This window comes from Pantherophis guttatus, chromosome 17 (assembly GCF_059756535.1).
Source record: "Pantherophis guttatus breed Tessera chromosome 17, ASM5975653v1, whole genome shotgun sequence".
In the NCBI taxonomy this organism is placed as follows: Eukaryota; Metazoa; Chordata; class Lepidosauria; order Squamata; family Colubridae; genus Pantherophis; species Pantherophis guttatus.
In genome coordinates this window covers 6,858,212-6,876,969 of record NC_142079.1, presented here as the reverse complement: position 1 = coordinate 6,876,969, position 18,758 = coordinate 6,858,212, and the positions used below count along the sequence as shown (strand labels likewise).

Below are 18,758 nucleotides of genomic sequence, written 5' to 3'. Positions count from 1 at the left end.
GCCTTGGGGTGAAGGTCTCAGTGACCTCCAGCATTGTTTTGTGGGTTGTTTCATTTTGGGGGACCCTGATGGACCACTCTAGCAACTTTTGATCTGTGTTGCATTTAATCACGGTTAAATGCCACATTTAAAAAGGAATGTGGTAGCTCAGTGGCTAGGACGCTGAGCTTGCCGATCGAAAGGTCGGCAGTTCAGCGGTTCGAATCCCTAGTGTCGCGTAACGGGGTGAGCTCCCGTGACTTGTCCCAACTTCTGCCAACCTAGCAGTTCGAAAAATGCAAGTAGAAAAATAGGGGCCACCTTTGGTGGGAGGGGTAACAGCGTTCTGTGCGCCTTTGGCATTGAGTCATGCCGGCCACATGACCACGGAGACGTCTTCGGACAGCGTTGGCTCTTTGGCTTTGAAACAGAGATGAGCACCGCCCCCTAGAGTCAGGAACGACTAGCACATATGTGCGAGGGGAACCTTTACCTTTAAATGCCACATCTAGCTGTAGTTGACCTGGGCTTGATGGAGCAGTTAGCATAGGACCCATTCTTGCTCACACCGAAATCTCCAGGCCGTGGATCCCTCCTGCTTGTTGATGCAGAGAAGGATCTCAAAGGACGAGCACTGTCATGTGGATGATATTGGAATGCATGATCCTATTGCAAAGCTTGTAAATTGCGTCTGAACAGGACAGTTAGAAATAACATTATTTGACCGCAGGTGTGTTCTTTGCACGAATGTGTAGCTTTTAGGCCACAGGTGGAAGGGAACAATTCAGAAGTAATTCCCCGAGCCCATCAGTCACTAATCCCAACTTCCCTTACTGTTCCTTTATCTTCTCCACACAGCTGACCCTGTTATTTTCCCTGAGTTATATATGGTCTGTCCTTGGGCAAATCGAACCAAAGCTTTTCATTACTTTTCAAGACCATCTTAAAACTGACGGTTTATAGAAAATGCACTTGTTGCTGAAGTCAGTGCTCAAAATGCAGGTGCTTGGTAGAAGGGTTGGTAGGTGGCCAAGTGTTGGTAGGAGAGGAATCCTGGCATTCTACCCGTTGAGATGTCCCTCTAAGCCAGAAGATCATATAGAGAGGAGGATGTGAATTGGCCCTATAGTTTCTTAAACCCCACCTCACCCAGTGTCTATAATTCTGACTCTAATTATAAATGAGGAGCTGTCACTCATTGGGTTGCAGACCCTATGCTGCCCTTAGTCTAAACTCAAAAGCAGCCCACCTGGAATTCAGATCAAGAGTGATCTGGTTCACTGCTAGCAGACTTCCGGACTGAAGGGAAGCGGGTACCAGAACAAGAAAAAGGGAGGATGGAAGAAGATAGTGAAAAGGTTATAGCTAGTGGCTCTGCTCATCGTCCTTTGGTCCCACTTGCCAGTTGCTTTATTCCTGCCTACCGTTGATCTGGAGAAGGAAGGGTATCTGTTGGAGATGGCGGTATTAGCCAGAAATCAGGAACCAAGGTTACTCAAAGGAGTACAGGCAGGGATGGGCTTCAAAAATTTTAGCAAGGGGTTCTCTGCCCGGTTGCTGGATAGGCATGGCCATGGTGGGCGTGGCCTAGTTGGCCTCCTGCACCACGACGGGGGGAATGGGGCATTTTTACCTTCCCCAGGCTCCGGAGGCTTTTCTTGAGCCTCTGGGAGAGCGAAAATGCCCTCCCCAGGCTCCAGAGGCCCTCTTCCCGAACTTCCAGTAAGAGGCCTGTTTTTCATCCTCCCCGACGCCCTGCACTTACCTGCATCCAAAATGGGCTGCATGGGGACTCCTGAGAGGGGAGGGGCGGGGTGGGCAGGGCCGGACAGGAGTGGAATTTGGGGGGTTCTCCTAATTGCACAGAATCTTAGCTAGAGGTTCTCCCGAACCCCTGCGAAGCCCCAGCAGCCCAACCCTGAGTACAGGTTTATTTCAACCCTCTCTACAAGAATCTGACCTACTAACAGTCAAGGCGAATTGGCGGTAGATAAGAGTCGGCGGAATTCAAGATGGGCTGGACTTAGATCTCCTGTGGGTGCAAAGGGACTAGAGACCGATGGCGTGTTTGACCCCTCCCTCGGGCTCAGCCTATTCATCTCCTACCGACGTGTTGCATAAATCAAGCCCTTCTCTTCTCCCTGCCCCAGACCGAACAGGGAAACGATGAGGAGTCCGAGGACGACTTTGAGGAGATGAACCTCTCCCTCCTCTCGGCTCGTAATTTCCCCCGGAAAGCCAGCCAGACCAGCATCTTCCTGCAGGAGTGGGACATTCCTTTCGAGCAGCTGGAGATCGGAGAGCTGATCGGCAAGGGCCGCTTCGGGCAGGTTTTCCACGGCCGCTGGCACGGTGAGATCGCCATCCGCCTCATCGACATCGAGCGGGACAACGAGGACCAGCTGAAGGCCTTCAAGCGGGAAGTCATGGCTTACAGGCAGACGCGGCACGAGAACGTGGTGCTGTTCATGGGGGCCTGCATGAGCCCTCCCCACCTTGCCATCATCACCAGGTAAGGCGCCCGCTTTGATACCACCAAACCTATGAACTTTTCCCCACGCGCAAACTCTTTAACTAGTCAATTCACCTCCAAATGGGTCTTACTTCCCTGGCTGGCGATCATTCCCCAGAAGCCCTAAACCAGGTCATTGAAGAGGGGTGAATGGACCACGTCCATCTCACCAGTGACACCAATTATGGAGTTGACTCTTATGGAGGAGGAGAGGTTCGACTTTCTTACGACTGGTTAGGGTCTCATGATCTGCTTCACCAGGACATAGCAGTGGTGGAATTCAATTTTGTTTTACTACCAGTTCTGTGGGCGTGCCTTGGTGGGCGTGGTGTGGCTTGGTGGGCGTAGCAGGGGAAGGATACTTCAAAATCTCCATTCCCACCCCACTCCAAGAGAAGGATACTGCAAAATCCCCATTCCCTCCCCACTCCTGGGAGAAGGATATTGCAAAATCCCCATTCCCTCCCCACTCCTAGGGGAAGGATATTGCAAAATCCCCATTCCCTCCCCACTCCTGGGAGAAGGATATTGCAAAATCTCCATTCCCAGCCCACTCTGGGGCCAGCCAGAGGTGGTATTTGCCGGTTCTCCGAACTACTCAAAATGTCCGCTACCGGTTCTCCAGAACCTGTCAGAACCTGCTGGATTTCACCCCGGGGACATAGGTCACATTTATGGAAACCTGTGGTTAGCCTTAAACTTGGTTTAGTGTAGGACATGAGTCCAGCTTGTTTTGTAGTTCTTTAGACCAGAGCTTCTCCAAACTTGGCAACTTTTAAGACTTGCAGACTTCAGATCCCAGAATTCCCCAGCCAGCAGGAAGTTGCCATGGTAACATAAGTTACAACACTTAATGATAGTCATAAGGTACAAATAAGCAATCAGGAAACAATATCAATATAAATCGTAAGGATACCAGCAACAAAGTTACAGTCATAACAGTATTAAGTGGGAGGAGATGGGTGATAGGAACGATGAGAAGATTAATAGTAAAGCAGACTTAGTGAATAGTTTGACAGTGTTGAGGAAATTATTCGTTTAGCAGAGTGATGGCATTTGGGAAAAAACTGTCCTTGTGTCTAGTTGTTCTGGTGTGCAGTGCTCTATAGCGTCGTTTTGAGGGTAGGAGTTGAAACAGTTTATGTCCAGGATGCGAGGGGTCTGTAGATATTTTCACAAATACATGGCAATTGCGATCAGAAGTTTGACCACGTGACAGTGATGATGGCGCAATGGTCATGTGAAAACAGTCATAAGTCAACTTTTTTTCATTGCCATTGTAACGTCAAACAGTTACCAAATGAGGGGGGAGGGAATTCACAATTGGCAGAATGCACCGGAGTAGGGAGGCAGGTTATAGGTTCCAGCAAGACCTGTGGGCTGAAGGTTTTTTTTTTTTAAGGCTTCGCAGAATTGCATCATCTTTTTCTTTTTTAAAAAATAATGGTAAGATTTTCAGACACGCGGGTTGAATTTTTTGTTTTTTTAAGGCTTCGGCAGAATTAGCAGAATTGTGTCATCTGTTTTGTTTTGTTTAAAATAAAGGTAGGATTTTCAGGCTATGGCAAATACATAAACGCTACCCCATTTCCCCCCAAATAAGACATCCCCTGATAATAAGCCCAATCGGGCTTTTGAGCACATGGCAATAAGGCCAAGTGCTTATTTCAGGGTTCAAAAAAAAATATAAAACAGGGTCTTCTTTTCTGGGAAACACTGTAGATAGATAGATAGATAGATAGATAGATAGATAGATAGATAGATAGATAGATAGATAGATAGATAGATAGATAGATAGACAGACAGACAGACAGACAGACAGACTGTTTCTCCCAAAATAAGACATCTCCTGATAATAAGCCTAATCGGGCTTTTTGAGTGCATGGCAATAACGCCAAGTGCTTATTTCAGGGTTCAAAAAAAAAAATATAAGACAGGGTCTTCTTTTCTGGGAAACACTATAGATAGATAGATAGATAGATAGATAGATAGATGACAGATAGATAGATAGATAGATAGATAGATAGATAGATGACAGATAGATAGATAGATAGATAGATAGATAGATAGATAGACAGACTGACTGTTTCCCCCAAAATAAGACATCCCCTGATAATAAGCCCAATCGGGCTTTTTGAGCGCATGGCAATAAGGCCAAGCGCTTATTTCAGGGTTCAAAAAAGAAATATATAAGACAGGGTCTTATTTTCGGGGAAACACGGTAGTTGTAAAAGTCTTTGGCAAAACCGAAGACTTCGGTCCCCTCTGAGCTTTGCTCGACGAATGTCCTTCGCATTGAAATGATTTTCAGATGGGAAAACAAGGCCGCTTCCTATTTCACAGACGTTGTAAACACCGCTCGTCTTGCCTACGACGCTTTTCCCAAGGTGATGTGGTAGGAACTCTGGGGTGGGCGGGTGGGAAATTCAGCAGAATGCCTTGCCAGGCTTCGACCTCTAGGGATTCGGAGCATGGATGCGTGACATTCCTCTTAATTAGTTTTCTGCTAGGACAGATGCGAACCCGAGTCTGGCTCAGCACTCCGAAAAACCGGCAGGAAACTGCCAGCAGTTTCTCATCCTGCCTCTCGTCCTGCTCCTTTCCGTGGCAGCTCTTTCACGTGGCAATTTTTTTTTTGATGGTGGTGGGGCCACGTCAGCGGACGAAGTGGCACCCCTTTTTGCTTTGACTTCAGATGGTCCTGGAAACTCAGCATTGTTGGAAACCTGAAGGAAAGACGGAGAAGAAGAAGAAGGAAGTGGACAAAAGGCATAGGATCTAGATTAGCTAAAATGCTGTTTCTTTAAACTGTGGGGTCCTTGGTACTCTCTGAGCTTGGTGCTTTTCTTGCAGATGTTTTATTACCCAAGATAGGTAACATCATCAGGGCTAGAAGGGAGTAGGATTTGTGGAGAGGAGGAGGAGGAGGAGGAGGAGGAGGAGGAGGAGGAGGAGGAGGAGGAGGAGGAGGAGGAGGAGGAGGATTATTGTGGGGTCCTTGGTGCTCTCTGAGCTTGGTGCTTTTCTTGCAGACGTTTCATTACCCAACTAACATCATCAGTGTTACCTACTTGGGCAATGAAACTCTGCAAGAAAAGACTGAGGGAGCCCAGTCACCAAGGACCCTAAGTTTAACCCCGAGCTACAAATATTCTCTTCTGTCAGTGTTTATTAAGTTTGGCAACTTTAAGGACCATGGACTTCAACTCCCAGAATTCCCCAGCCAGCCAGAAATGTTGCTGAACTCATAACTTTATAGGGAAAAAAAAACAAACAAATTTCTGTCAGGAAACGCTTGGATGATCTGCTGTTTATCAGTTCTGGGGACCAGAAATGGGGCTGGAGATACAACTTGTTTAACCTGGGACTGCGAGCAAGCTTTTAATTTGGAAAAAACTTAAAAGGCCTAACCTAGACTATACTGGGCTAAATGGGAATGGTCTCACCTGCAAAAGGAGACTTCCGTGTTTTCCCACCACAAGAGGGGATCCATGTTTTAAAAAGTAACTTCTTCCAAGTCAAAAAACCATGATAGGAGTTAATTTAATTTAATTTAATTTAATTTAATTTAATTTAATTTAATTTAATTTAATTTAATTTAATTTAATTTAATTTAATTTAATTTAATAATTTAATTTAATTTAATTTAATTTAATTTAATTTAATTTAATAATTTAATTTAATTTAATTTAATTTAATTTAATTTAATTTAATTTAATTTTTAATTTAATAATTTAATTTAATTTAATTATTTTATTTTATTTTATTTTATTTTATTTTATTTTATTTTATTTTATTTTATTATTTAATTTATATGCTGCCCCTCTCCGAAGACTCAGGGCCAATATCTCAGGGGCTGCCACAAAAAAGGGGGAGTCAAGCTATTCTCCAAAGCACCTGAAGGCAGGACAAGAAGCAATAGATGGAAACTCATCAAGGAGAGAAGCAACTTAGAACTAAGGAGAAATTTCCTGACAGTTAGAACGATTAACCAGTGGAACAACTTGCCTCCAGAAGTTGTGGATGCTCCAACACTGGAAGTTTTTAAGAAGAGGTTGGATAACCATTGGTCTGAAGTGGTGTAGGGTTTCCTCCCTAAGCAGGGGGTTGAGACTAGAAGACCTCTAAGGTCCCTTCCAACTCTGTTTTATTCTGTTAAAAGGGAACTTCTCCATACTTTCAAATCCTCGCGAGCTCAGAACCCCAAATGTGTAAACAACCTTCCCCCGTCTTGGTAAGTCGCGCTGATTAAACAACCATAAAAGGGAAACATGTTTCAATGTGGAGCTTCTTGATGAAACATGATCAAACATGATCATTTGCTAAACCGGCCCTCTGGCAGTGGTGGGAACGGCTTTAAATCCTGTTTTTTTCAGGCTTTTCGTTGGATTCATGTCATTAATGAGACTTCGCTTTGGAGAAAGAAAATTATTAGGCTCCAGCAGCTGGTCTCGGAAAGAGGGGCTTCATTAAGGAGTTGTTATTCCTGCACATCTTTACTAACTCACACTTAATTATGACTGTGCCAAAGAAATACCGAGAGCAAAAAAACTGTTTCTTCTATGAAAGCTTTAAAAAAAATATATTGCTGGAGATGAAAGAGTTCTCTTCGATGTGCTTTCTTCATGGCCAGGAAAACATGTTTTAATGGCATGGAAATGTCTTTTATTTGATGCCACCCATTCGCTTTACACAGAGAGGACAACTTTTGGGGCAGCTGATCGCGGGGAAAGTCCTGAGTCCTTTTGTGAAAGTGTGCGGTGGTGGAAAGTTCCTGGCACGGATGTCGGAATAGTAACCAACTCAGAACTGGCCATTGAAATATTCTGGTATAATGAGAATGGCTTGAGGCCAAAGTCCCTATAGCAAACTTTGTTTTCTTTTTTGGAAGAAAAAAAAAAAAGATTTGTCACAAGGATGCAAACTCTAAAGTTTGTGTCAAAGGATGCAAACTTTATAATTTAGCAAAGCTTTAATTGAGGCAACTCTTTCGGCTGTATTATATATAGCAGCGATGGCTAACCTTTTTGCCATCGCATGCCAAAAGCAGTTGGGGCGCGGTGGGGTCGCACACATGGGTGCCCACACCCATAATTATATGCCCCCCTGCGCCATGCCCCCCACACATGCATGCGCGACCCCCCCCTCACATCCCCCCATTTTTGGCACTTGATGGCCCAGTGGCCCGGTAGGCCCGTTTGAGCATGGGGAGGGCAAAAATGGCCTTCCCCACCCCCCCGGAGTCCCTCCAGAGGCCGGAAATGGCCCATTTGCTGACTTCCAGTGGGACCGGAAGGCCTGTTTTTTGCTCTCCCCAGGCTCCAGAGCCTCCCTAGGATCCTGGGGAGGGCGAAAACCGCCTTCTCCACCGCCCCGGAGGCCCTATGGAGGCTGGAAATGGCCTGTTTGCCGACTTCCGGTCCCACCGGACAGGCTCTGGAGCTTGGGGAGAGCAAAAAATGGGCCTTCCCCACCCCACCACCCCCCAGGCCCTCCAGAGGCAGGAAACAGCCTGTTTCCCTACTTCTGGTGGGCCCAGAAGGCCTGAAAATCAGCTGGCCGGCACATGCATGCATGCCGGAGCTGAGCTCACGTGCCCATCAATATGACTCCATGTGCCACCTGTGGCACGCGTGCCATAGGTTCGCCAACACGGATATATAGGCTTCAGAGGCTTACACAAGGCTTTAGTTAGTATTTATGTTGAAACAATATCATGTACTGTAGCTAAATCCAAGAAGGGAAGAGATCGGCTAACTCATTAGGAGCTGTCCAAGGTGCTATTTCTACCTTCTCTTAGAGACTTTTTTTTTTTTTTTGGAGTTGGCTTTGATTATCTTATCAAGATATTAACTGCTTAGTCTTGATTTTGTCATCGCTCAGCCTTGACTGGACTTTAATATCCTCGACTGGATATTTTGGGACATTTAGTACCAGCTTATTCTGCAAATTTCTATTGCCCACTCTGGCTGTTTGTTTCACTTCTAGAGATCTAATGGAACGTATGAAAGCAATATTCTTTCTAAAGGATTTACCCAAAAAAGAAGCCATTTAGTTAAATTAGAATTTTCTGCACTGCTATGCAATGAATTCCTGCCCTATTATCTTCTTTGTTCTTGGTGTCACCAGGCATTTGAAAGGAAATGGCTTTGGAAGTGATCCTTAGCTTTGCTTGGAAGCCGCACGCATACTGTACCTTTCCTTTTTCTCGCAATTTCTTGTCTAGCAATTCTGCTTTGCCCTGTTTTTTTTTTTTTCCCTTATCCAGAAGTTTTAGGCTGAATTGCCTCCATTTCTCTGGCCATCTCCCGCTCGGCTCTTCCTTTCTTACATCTTCCCCCACCTTCTTCCTTTCATAGCGTTTGAAGTAATGAAGCCCATAGATCATATAATAAATAGCTATTGACTTCCTTCCGTGGTCAAATCACAATGGATCGACCTGTGGGAATACTGCTTTCCTCAATCGATAGGAAGCCCATAAAGGAGAATAAATCTTGATAGGGACTGACAAGGGAGCGGGGAAAAAGTCAATATACTTATTAACACGTACATTAAAGGAGCCCGGATCTACTACTGGAGAGGTGTTGTCTTATTTTGACAGCTGGCAAGGCAATGCGGGAAGAGGGGAGAGAAGGGAAAGAAAGCGATTATCGTAGAGAGGCCCCCAGATTTCGTTCCTCCTGTGTCTTAAACGTTTTCAGGAAATTGGTGCTATATCCCATGTCTGGACACAAAGGAAGTGGTAATACAGTGTTATCCAAGGCCATGGTGATCCGAAGGCTTCACGGCTGTTTTCCCTGACTTACTGACCCCTCTAGAGTAGAGTAGAGTAGAGTAGAGTAGAGTAGAGTAGAGTAGAGTAGAGTAGAGTAGAGTAGAGTAGAGTAGAGTAGAGTAGAATAGGAGTGGAGTGGAGTGGAGTGGAGTGGAGTGGAGTGGAGTGGAGTGGGACAGGACAGGACAGGACAGAATTCTTTATTGGCCAAGTGTGATTGGACACAAAAGGAATTTGTCTTTGGTGCATATGTTCTCAGTGTACATAAAAGACAAGATACATTCATCAAGAACCACAAGGCATAACACTTAATGATAGTCATAGGGTACAAATAAGCAATCAAATCATACTAGGAAACAATATAAATTGTAAGGATGCAAGCAACAAAGTTACAGGCATACAGTCATAAGTGGGAGGAGATGGGTGATAGGAATGATGAGAAGATTAATAGTAATGCAGACTTAGTGAGTAGTTTGACAGTGTTGAGGGAATTATTTGTTTAGCACTGTAATGGCATTCGGGAAAAAACTGTCCTTGTGTCTAGTTGTTCTGGTGTGCAGTGCTCTATAGCCTTGTTTTGAGGGTAGGCGTTGAAACAATTTATGTCCAGGATGTGAGGGGTCTGTAGATATTTTCACAGCCCTCTTTTTGACTCGTGCAGTATACAGGTCCTCCATGGAAGGCAGTTTGGTAAATGTTGGCATTGCAAGACTCAGATTTCCCAGGTAGCAGTAATCCTAAATTGTAGTTTGGGTTTAGGTATCAGAGCCTTCCCCAGACTCCGGAACTGGCCCATGTTCCTCCCCAACCTCTTCACGGTCTGAGTCTGCCACCAGCTCCGCTGGCCGTTGGCAGGCCACAACACTTCTCACCCTCAACCAAAGAGGTGCATTTCAGCAAAAGCCAGTTCCAAGTACTATCTTACTGCTGATATTTCAAATGGTCTGAAATATAGATGTAGCAGATAACCAGGCTGAGCCCGAGGGAGGGGTCGAATGCGTCATCAGTCATGAATTCCTTCTTGCCCACAAGAGATACGAGTGATCCCAGACCTCCGGACTTTTCGTTGGGCCCTAAAAACCTCCTTTTTCCAGTTAGCTGGGCTGGCCTGATTCCATGTTGGTTTTAACGTTTGATACTGATTTTTAATTGAAATGTTTTAAATTATGGGCCAAATTTCATTTAATTATTTTTTAAAATTATTTTAACTTTTGTGTACAAATGTTTTTATTTTGGCTGTTCACCGCCCTGAGTCCGAAAGGAGAAGGGCAGTAGACAAATCTAATAAAAGATAAAGATAAAGATAAAGAGGTCTAAATCCAGCCCACTGTGAATTCCTTATCTACCGCCAAATTGGGTTGACCGTTAGTAGTTCGGATTCTTCTAGAGAGCTTAAGCTTACCATAAACATTTACACCCATTTGAACTGCCTGGATCTCCCGATTTCCCTGGCGCTTGACCGTAGAGTCAAATACTTCTAAGTAAACAAAAATACATCAGATATGGAAAAGCTATATTTCTCTCTCTCTCTCTCTCTTTGTTATGGCTCATACAAAGTCGGGCTGGCTTGTTAGCTTGATTCATTTTCCCCGCTGCCTCCGCCTTGCGTAAATAGATGGCATAATTCTTACCCCAGCCAAGCAAGCAATTCGGGATTCTGCTCGCTTGGCTGAACATTGCTCAAACTGATTGCGCTACCTTAAGAAAGTAGGGAGGTTGGCAACGACGCCGAGTGGACAGCAACTCAACAAAACAACCGTTCTCTCTCTTGCTCTCCCTCCCTCTCTCCCTCCCTCCCCACCCTGTATATTAAAAGGCTGTTGACAGAGTAGTGAATGCCTTACTTTTTCTAGTGTCAGGGCTGTTAAAAAGCAATCTGGCTTGCTTGGCAGCTTCACGTTTCAACGGCGGTGTTGGAGTTCATGGCGTGTATACACAGGTATACTTTTTGGATGAGTTGGATAACGGGGAGGAAACTCAGGCTTAAATTTATGGTCAGAATAAAGAGGGCAGGTGGTCATAAATTTAAACCGTTTTCCTCGCCCTCTTCCATGAGAGGCAGATTTTACGTAAGAAGGCGATAGTCCAGATAAGACCTCCTTGCCTACAGCAGTAGTCTCCAACCTTGGCAACTTTAAGACTTGTGGACTTCAACTCCCAGAATTCCTCAGCCAGTCTCCAACCTTGGCAACTTTAAGACTTGTGGACTTCAGCTCCCAGAATTCCTCAGCATGGAATTCTGGGAGCTGAAGTCCACAAGTCTTGAAGTTGCCAAGGTTGGAGATCCCTGGCCTAGAACCACAGAATAAGCATCTTTCAAGTTCCTTGTAAGTACAGGTGGTCCTCTATTTATGACCAGTTGCTTAGCAATCCTTCAAAGTTACAATGGCCCATCCCACCCCCCAAAGCATCCTGCATTATCTCTTGGTCAATTTTACTTTCAGTTTCCAGCAAAAAAAACCCCAACAAAACAGTCCAAAGCGAACAATGGCTTCACTTCATAATTGCGGCGTTTACTTAACAACACCGCATTTGCTTTATGACTTCTGAGAAAAAAGGATCATAAAATCGAGTCAGTTACGCGATGGCTTGCTTTATCACCGTCACGACTTACAGCCATAATTGCAAGGCTCATTTACAGTCATTAGTTGAGGACTACCTGTGTAACCGTGTTGTTTGACACCGTGAAAAATCAATGGAAATCAACATTTAATTTTCAACTTTCCGTCAGGGGTCGACGAGGAGTCAAACCCTGGGCAAGATTTGATCTGCTCTGAGCCAGTTGCCTCTGTAGGAGCATCTGTAAGGCTACCGTCGCATGAATTTCCCATCATCACCGTGGCTGTTTACAGCGGTCTTTAGTTAGTAAACATCTTGTATTCTAGCCTTCGGATCTAGCATGGATACCCATGAATCCAAGGGGGAAACCAAATTAGGCACACCGCGTTTCAGAGACCGGCAAAGCAAAGGGAAAACAGAAGTTCTTTCATTCCACGTTCCTCGTACGGGAAGGATTAGCCTTTTTTTTTTACAAAGCCAGGTGCTCCTTTAATTGGCCAATTTAATGGTGCTGAGACCTTGTTTGGGGATGCTTGACTCACACAGCGAGTTCAGTCGGGTTGCCAGGTTCTCTCTCTCTCTCTCTTAACATTTGCAAATTTTTTCTGAGCGGTGCGAAGAGGTGCCTGTATAAAGGGTTTGGATTCTGAAGGGCCTCCTCCTTCTCCGAGAAGGAATCGGGCGGTGTGTATATATCAAAAGGTGTTTGCGTTTCTTTCGCTCGCAAAAAAAATAAATAAAAATAAAAATACAGCTCTTAACCACATCGGTTGAAAGCGTGTCAGGTCAATAGCACCTTTGGAAGAAAAGAAAACCCAGCAATTTTCAGCCAAGGAGCTCAGAAACGTTACCGCGCTCCTCTGCTCATTGGAGGTATTTTCTTTGAAAGCTCGCCTAGCTTGAAGGAAGTCAAAAGAAAACAACAACCCACCAAACAGAAACCGTGAAAAGATCAGGCAGGTGGCTTCTTAATAGGGCCAGGTGTTGGAAGGTAGCAGGCACAAAATCTTGGGTACTTACATATGAAAGGCTCCCCCGCTTCTTCTCCTTCAGAGAGTTCTCTGCGTCGCTAATATTTGCTCTCCGGCTTTTCTACCTCGTCTGACTGATGAAGAACACTTTGGAAAGGTGCTTCAGGAAGATCTGTGCATCTCTCTTTTTTTTTTCTCTTGGACAAACTTTTTCCTCCCTCCTCCATAAAGCTACCTTCTTCTACGCTGAACGCGAACTTATTTGGGGGTGCAACTTTGTTTGGTAATAAAGCATATTGCCAGGGTTGGGCTGCTGGGGGTTTGCAGGGGTTCGGAAGAACCTCTAGCTAAGATTCTGTGCAGTTCAGAGAACCCAGAAATCTCACTCCTGGCAGGCCCCGCTTACCCCACCCCGCCCCTCCCAGGAGTCCCCACGCCAGTGGTGGGTCTCAAATTTTTTTACTACTGGTTCTGTGGGTGTGGCTTGGTGGGTGTGGCATGGCTTGGCGAGAGTGGCATGGGAAGGATACTGTAAAATCTCCATTCCCACCCCACTCCAGGGGAAGGATATTGTAAAATCTCCATTCCCTCCCCAATCCAGGGGAAGGTTACTGCAAAATCCCCATTTCCTCCCGATCAGCTGGAACTCAGGAGGCAGAGAATAGATAGGGGTGGAGCCAGTCAGAATTTTTACTACCGGTTCTCCGAACTACTCAAAATTTGCGCTACCGGTTCTCCAGAACTGGTCAGAACCTGCTGAAACCCACCTCTGCCCCACGCGGCTCGTTTTGGATGCAGGTAAGTGCAAGGCACTCATGGAGGCCCAAGGAGGGTGAAAAACAGGCCTACCAGAAGTTCAGGAAGCCCGTTTCTGGCCTCCAGAGGGCATCTGGAGCCTGGGGAGGCCGTTTGGAGCCCGGGGAGGGCAAAAATGCCACAGACACCTCCCGCTGTGGTGCAGGAGGCCGACTAGGCCACACCCACCATGGCCACGTCCACCCAGCAACCGGGCAGAGAACCCCTTGCTAAAATTCTTGAAGCCCACCCATGGTGACGAGTTATTAAAAAAAAAAAAACCCTGAGTGTTCAATCCCTGTGCAACTCCCCGAATTTCTCTTGCCGAATTAGGGGGTTGACACCTGCTGTTCTTCCATAGATTCCTCCCCTCGTCTTTCCAAATAGACTTCTCCATGCTTGGAAGAGCTCTTCCTTTCCAATTTAATCAGTGTCGACCACCGAGAGGCTTGTTCAATTTGCCTTTTGAGCAACCCTTCAGACCGAGATCTGCAGGTGTCACCTTAAATGACAGAGTAGTAAATCCTTCAAGACAAAACCCAACTGAAAAAAAGAAAGAAAGAAAGAAAAGAACTTGGGAGATCAAAGCTGACATCCATCCATGCCTACTCAACGAGACCTACATTATGCAGGGGGGAGGGGGGGCAAAGGAGCAGATGCGCTTTGTTGGCCTTCATTCAGCCTCATCTTGGAAGAACATCTAAAATGAACTCGAGAGCCGTTCGTACGTGTTCCTTGACTATTATTTCAGGAACTGGAGAGTTTTGCTTGGCCTCGTAAACATACATGCCAGTAGTGGGTTTCAAATTTTTTTACTACCGGTTCTGTGGGCGTGGCATGGCTTGGTGGGCGTGGCTTGGTGGGCATGGCCGGGCAAGTATACTGCAAAATCTCCATTCCCACCCCACTCCAGGGGAAGGATACTGTAAAATCTCCATTCCCTCCCCAATCCAGGCAAAGTTTACTGCAAAATCCCCATTTCCTCCTGATCAGCTGGGACTTGGGAGCCAGAGAATAGATGGGGGGGCAGGGCCAGTTAGAATTTTTACTACCGGTTCTCCGAACTACTCAAAATTTCTGCAACCGGTTCTCCAGAACTGGTCAGAACCTGCTGAAACCCACCTCTGGTACATGCACACGGATTAACGCGTGTGCCAGACTCTTGCCAGGTTGCACCAGTATTTTTTATACATGGTTCAATCATTGTGGAAACTCTTGTATCTTAGGCAGTGGTGGGTTGCCCCCGGTTCGGACAGGTTCGCAAGAACCGGTAATAAAACCAGAGGGAGGCTCCTCCCACTGACCCCGATGTCATCAGAAGTGATCTGCGCATGCGCAGAAGAGCACGCGCAGGCACGATGCGAACCGATAGTAAAGGTAAGTAGAACCCACCCCTGATCTTAGGGGAAGGATCCCCAGCTGCTTTTGGGGGGGGATTTTTGGGAGGAACCCATCCCTGGATTACACTCCAGAGGGCAAAGAGGCAGCAAAGCTTCAAAGGTCTGGTAGACAGGAAGGAGATTAAAACGTCTCCTTTCTAGCAATTCCCAGAATATATCTGTAGTTATGCAAATAGGTACTTTAATCTGGCAAGATCCCGTCTATAGATAAAGAGCAATAGAGGAAACTGTTCTTAAGTAACTCCATGAGTTGCTGTTGATTCTTGGGGGCCGGCAGAGGGTCCAATCATTGGGTCATGATACTCAAAGTGTCTGTCATTCACAGTTTTCAAATACATGAAGTGTGGGGGGAATAATAGCTCTACTAGAGGGTAAAACTGCCCTCCGCAAAGTAGTTCAATGGACCAGACAGCGAATAGATACGTTGCTTCGCAAAACACACAGATACTCACAGACTCTGAACGTTTAAAGAAAAATAAACAGTCTTTACTTGTAGTAAAAAAAACAAACTTGGCTTCTTAAAACAAAGATAACACTTCTTCAAATAATCACGGTTCAACACAAAAACATAGTTTGCTTACAATTCCAGTTCTCTTCAGTAACACAGACACAGTTCCTTTCCGCAGTTCAACCTTCTAATAGCAGGAGCAGAAGGGAATGAACTTCCTGCCTTCTTTTATGTCTGCTTAGCGCAGCCAATTAGTCATCTTGTAGCAGTTAAAGTTACAGAACATCGTTTTCTATATATTACCTACCAAACCGTAGGATAAGGATCCAACAGAGACTGTAAGAATGATTTCTTGTCCATCCCATTCTTGGCCCTGCCTAGCTTCTGCCACCTGTGACGGCTACCACTGTCTGATGCAGGTATAACTGTTTATACACAGGGAAATGATAGCAGAGCTTAGTCTCAGGCCCAAGAAGAAAATAGTGATTCTTCCAAACTGATGTCTTTATTATTTCACAGCTATAGACAGAATCTTGCCAAACTTTACTATCTGCGTCTACCCATATACTTTGAGGGACTATTAGGGAGGAGCTGTCTTCATCCTCTTCCTCTCACAGGTCACATCTGGACCGAGTCATCTTTTACTCCTCTGGGATGCACCCACTGGTTATCCAGCTTTGTTGTGGTCCACCAGCGGAGGTGGCAGACTCAGACAGTGAGGAAATTGGGGAGGAACATGGGCCGGTCCTGGAGTCTGGGGAAGGCTCTGATGAGGGCTCTGCGTCCGAGGCAGAGAGGGAGCCAGGACCGTCTGACAGTTATCAGCTGCCTTCGGAGTCAGACATCAGTGAGGCAGACAAACAGCTGGAGCCTGGTCCCAGTATGCGCATGCGCAGAGCTGCCAGATGAAGGGAACAGCTGAGGAACAAGGGCCGACTCAGGAGTAAAGCCACAGGTGGACGGTGGATGGCCCCTCCCATAGGGAATAAAGAGGAGCGAAAGGGGAGTGGAGTTTGCAGGAGACAATCAATTTGCTTAATTGGTTCATGACTCTCAGAGACTCCTTGCCAAGTTTTGAAGATATCGGCCTGGCAGCTCTCCAAGCCCGATAAGGTCTGTGACTGTAAATTCTCCCTTGAAAGACTTTGCTGGATGTGAATGAGAGGAATTCACAGTAACTTAATAAAAAGAGTTTTTTTTTTTTTTTCGGGCCAAGGAGTCTGCTTCGTGGTTTGGAGAAGCCTAAGTCAGAAGAATAGAATAGAATAGAATAGAATAGAATAGAATAGAATAGAATAGAATAGAATAGAATAGAATAGAATAGAATAGAATAGAATAATAGAATAATAGAATAACAGAGTTGGAAGGGACCTTGGAGGTCTTCTAGTCCAACCCCCTGCCCAGGCAGGAAATCCTACACCACAAGCCTGCTACATTCCATCACATCTAAGGCTCAGCTAGGTTCTTCTAAATATACACTCCTTTCTCACCACGTGGTAGCTACCTCCTTGGTAGCAACAGGGGCTGAAGAAGATTCAGCTGTTGCTTGACTGTTCCACTTGATCCCGTCGCCTTCTCTCTTTGCACACCTTTTCCCAGCATAACTATCTTCGAGACCGCCTTCTACCGCATAGCTCCCAGCGACCGGTAAGATCCCACAGAGTTGGTCTCCTCCGGGTCCCGTCAGCAAAACAATGCTGGCTGGCGGGCCTGCGGGGGAGGGCCTTCTCTGTGGCTGCCCCAGCTCTCTGGAACCAGTTACCTCCTGAGGTCCGGACCATCCCCACCCTATTGGCCTTCCGGAAAGCGGTGAAGACCTGGCTTTTCCGGCAGGCCTGGGGCCGTTGATCTCGCTCTTGTGATCCGGCGAGATCCAGCCATGAATGGTGTGAATGAGTTTTTAATGTCTTTAATGTTTTTTTTTAATTTTTAAGTGTTTTTATACTGATTTTTTGAGTGTACTGTGAGCCGCCCTGTGTTTTCGGAGAGGGGCGGCATATAAATTGAATAAATAAATAAATAAATAAATAAATAAATAAATAAATAAATAAACAAACAAACAAACAAACAAACAAACAAACAAACAAACAAACAAACTAAATACACCCATGGAGAACTACTTCCTTTCAGTTATATATATATATATATATGTCTTTTTCTAGCCAGGTTTTACCTACGTAAGCTAAGTTGTTCTACAGCCCTGGTTCTGTGAAATCTCATTCACAAGATTTCAACTTGTGAATGAGATTTCACAGAACCAGGGCTGTAGAACATCTTAGTTTACGTAGGTAAAACCTGGCTGGAAAGAATATGCACATAAAAGCCTACGAAAAAGAAAAAGACACATTGTACCTTTACAGGGAGGATACCTGAGAAGAGGGTGTGGCTCACTGATGACGCCTTACAAGGCAGAAATAGCTATTTGAGTCTCCCAAAGAGCAGCACAGAGTTGCTGTTTGTCAGCAAGAAACAGAAAGCCCAGAAACTTGTGAATGAGATTTCACAGAACCAGGGCTGTAGAACATCTTAGCTTACGTAGGTAAAACCTGGCTAGAAAGAATATGCATATATATATATATATTAGACCACCTGCTCGAAGCCTGCGCGAACTCCCTCGGGAGAAGCTGAGCAGTTCGTACCATCTCCAGTTCTTGCTCATTAATTCCCACCCCATCTTCCGGACGTTTTGAATTTCCACCGCAGCAGGCCCTTCCAAGGCTTCATTGACTGCTTGATTTGCAGAATTCTTCAGACGTGGGATGGGATGGCCACACAGATAGCCCGTTCTGCATGGTCCAACTACCCCATTGTTGCGGAGATGAGGTATGACAGAGAAGCGCAAGAGAGAGACGGTGGGTGGGCTAGCAAGTTTGCTTGCCCCATTGAACCCCGGGCTCCTGCCAGGCATCCCTTACACTTGTGAGAAAGACAGAAATATTAGAAATGTCATAAGGAAAACTCCCAAGTCGTTTTTCTTTCTTCCCCCTTGTGGAAAATGAAACGGGCATTATTCCGGAAAGCATCTTGGTCTGTGTTGTAGACCAGGTCAAACATGTGAACTGGTCAAGGGTGAAATCCAGCAGGTTCTGACAGGTTCTGGAGAACTGGTAGCGGGAGATTTTGAGCAGTTCGGAGAACCGGCAAATACCACCTCTGGCTGGCCCCAGGAGTGGGGAGGGAATGGAGATTTTGCAGGATCCTTCTCCCAGGAGTGGGAGGGAATGGAGACTTTGCAATATCCTTCATCCAGGAGTGGGGAGGGAATGGAGATTTTGCAGTATCCTTTCCCCAGGAGTGGGGTGGGAATGGGGTTTTTGCA

At 45.7% G+C, this 18,758-nt stretch overlaps 1 protein-coding gene across 2 annotated transcripts in view; it reads left to right on the top strand.

Moving 5' to 3' along the window:
• The window catches only part of KSR2 (kinase suppressor of ras 2), a 187,356-nt gene that overhangs the window by 133,191 nt on the left and 35,407 nt on the right, over positions 1-18,758 (top strand). For both annotated transcript variants that reach the window (XM_087880196.1, XM_087880197.1), the window contains exon 14: positions 2,130-2,491. In XM_087880196.1, coding sequence (XP_087736322.1) covers positions 2,130-2,491 — 362 coding nt within the window. The remainder of the gene's footprint in view (positions 1-2,129; positions 2,492-18,758) is intronic.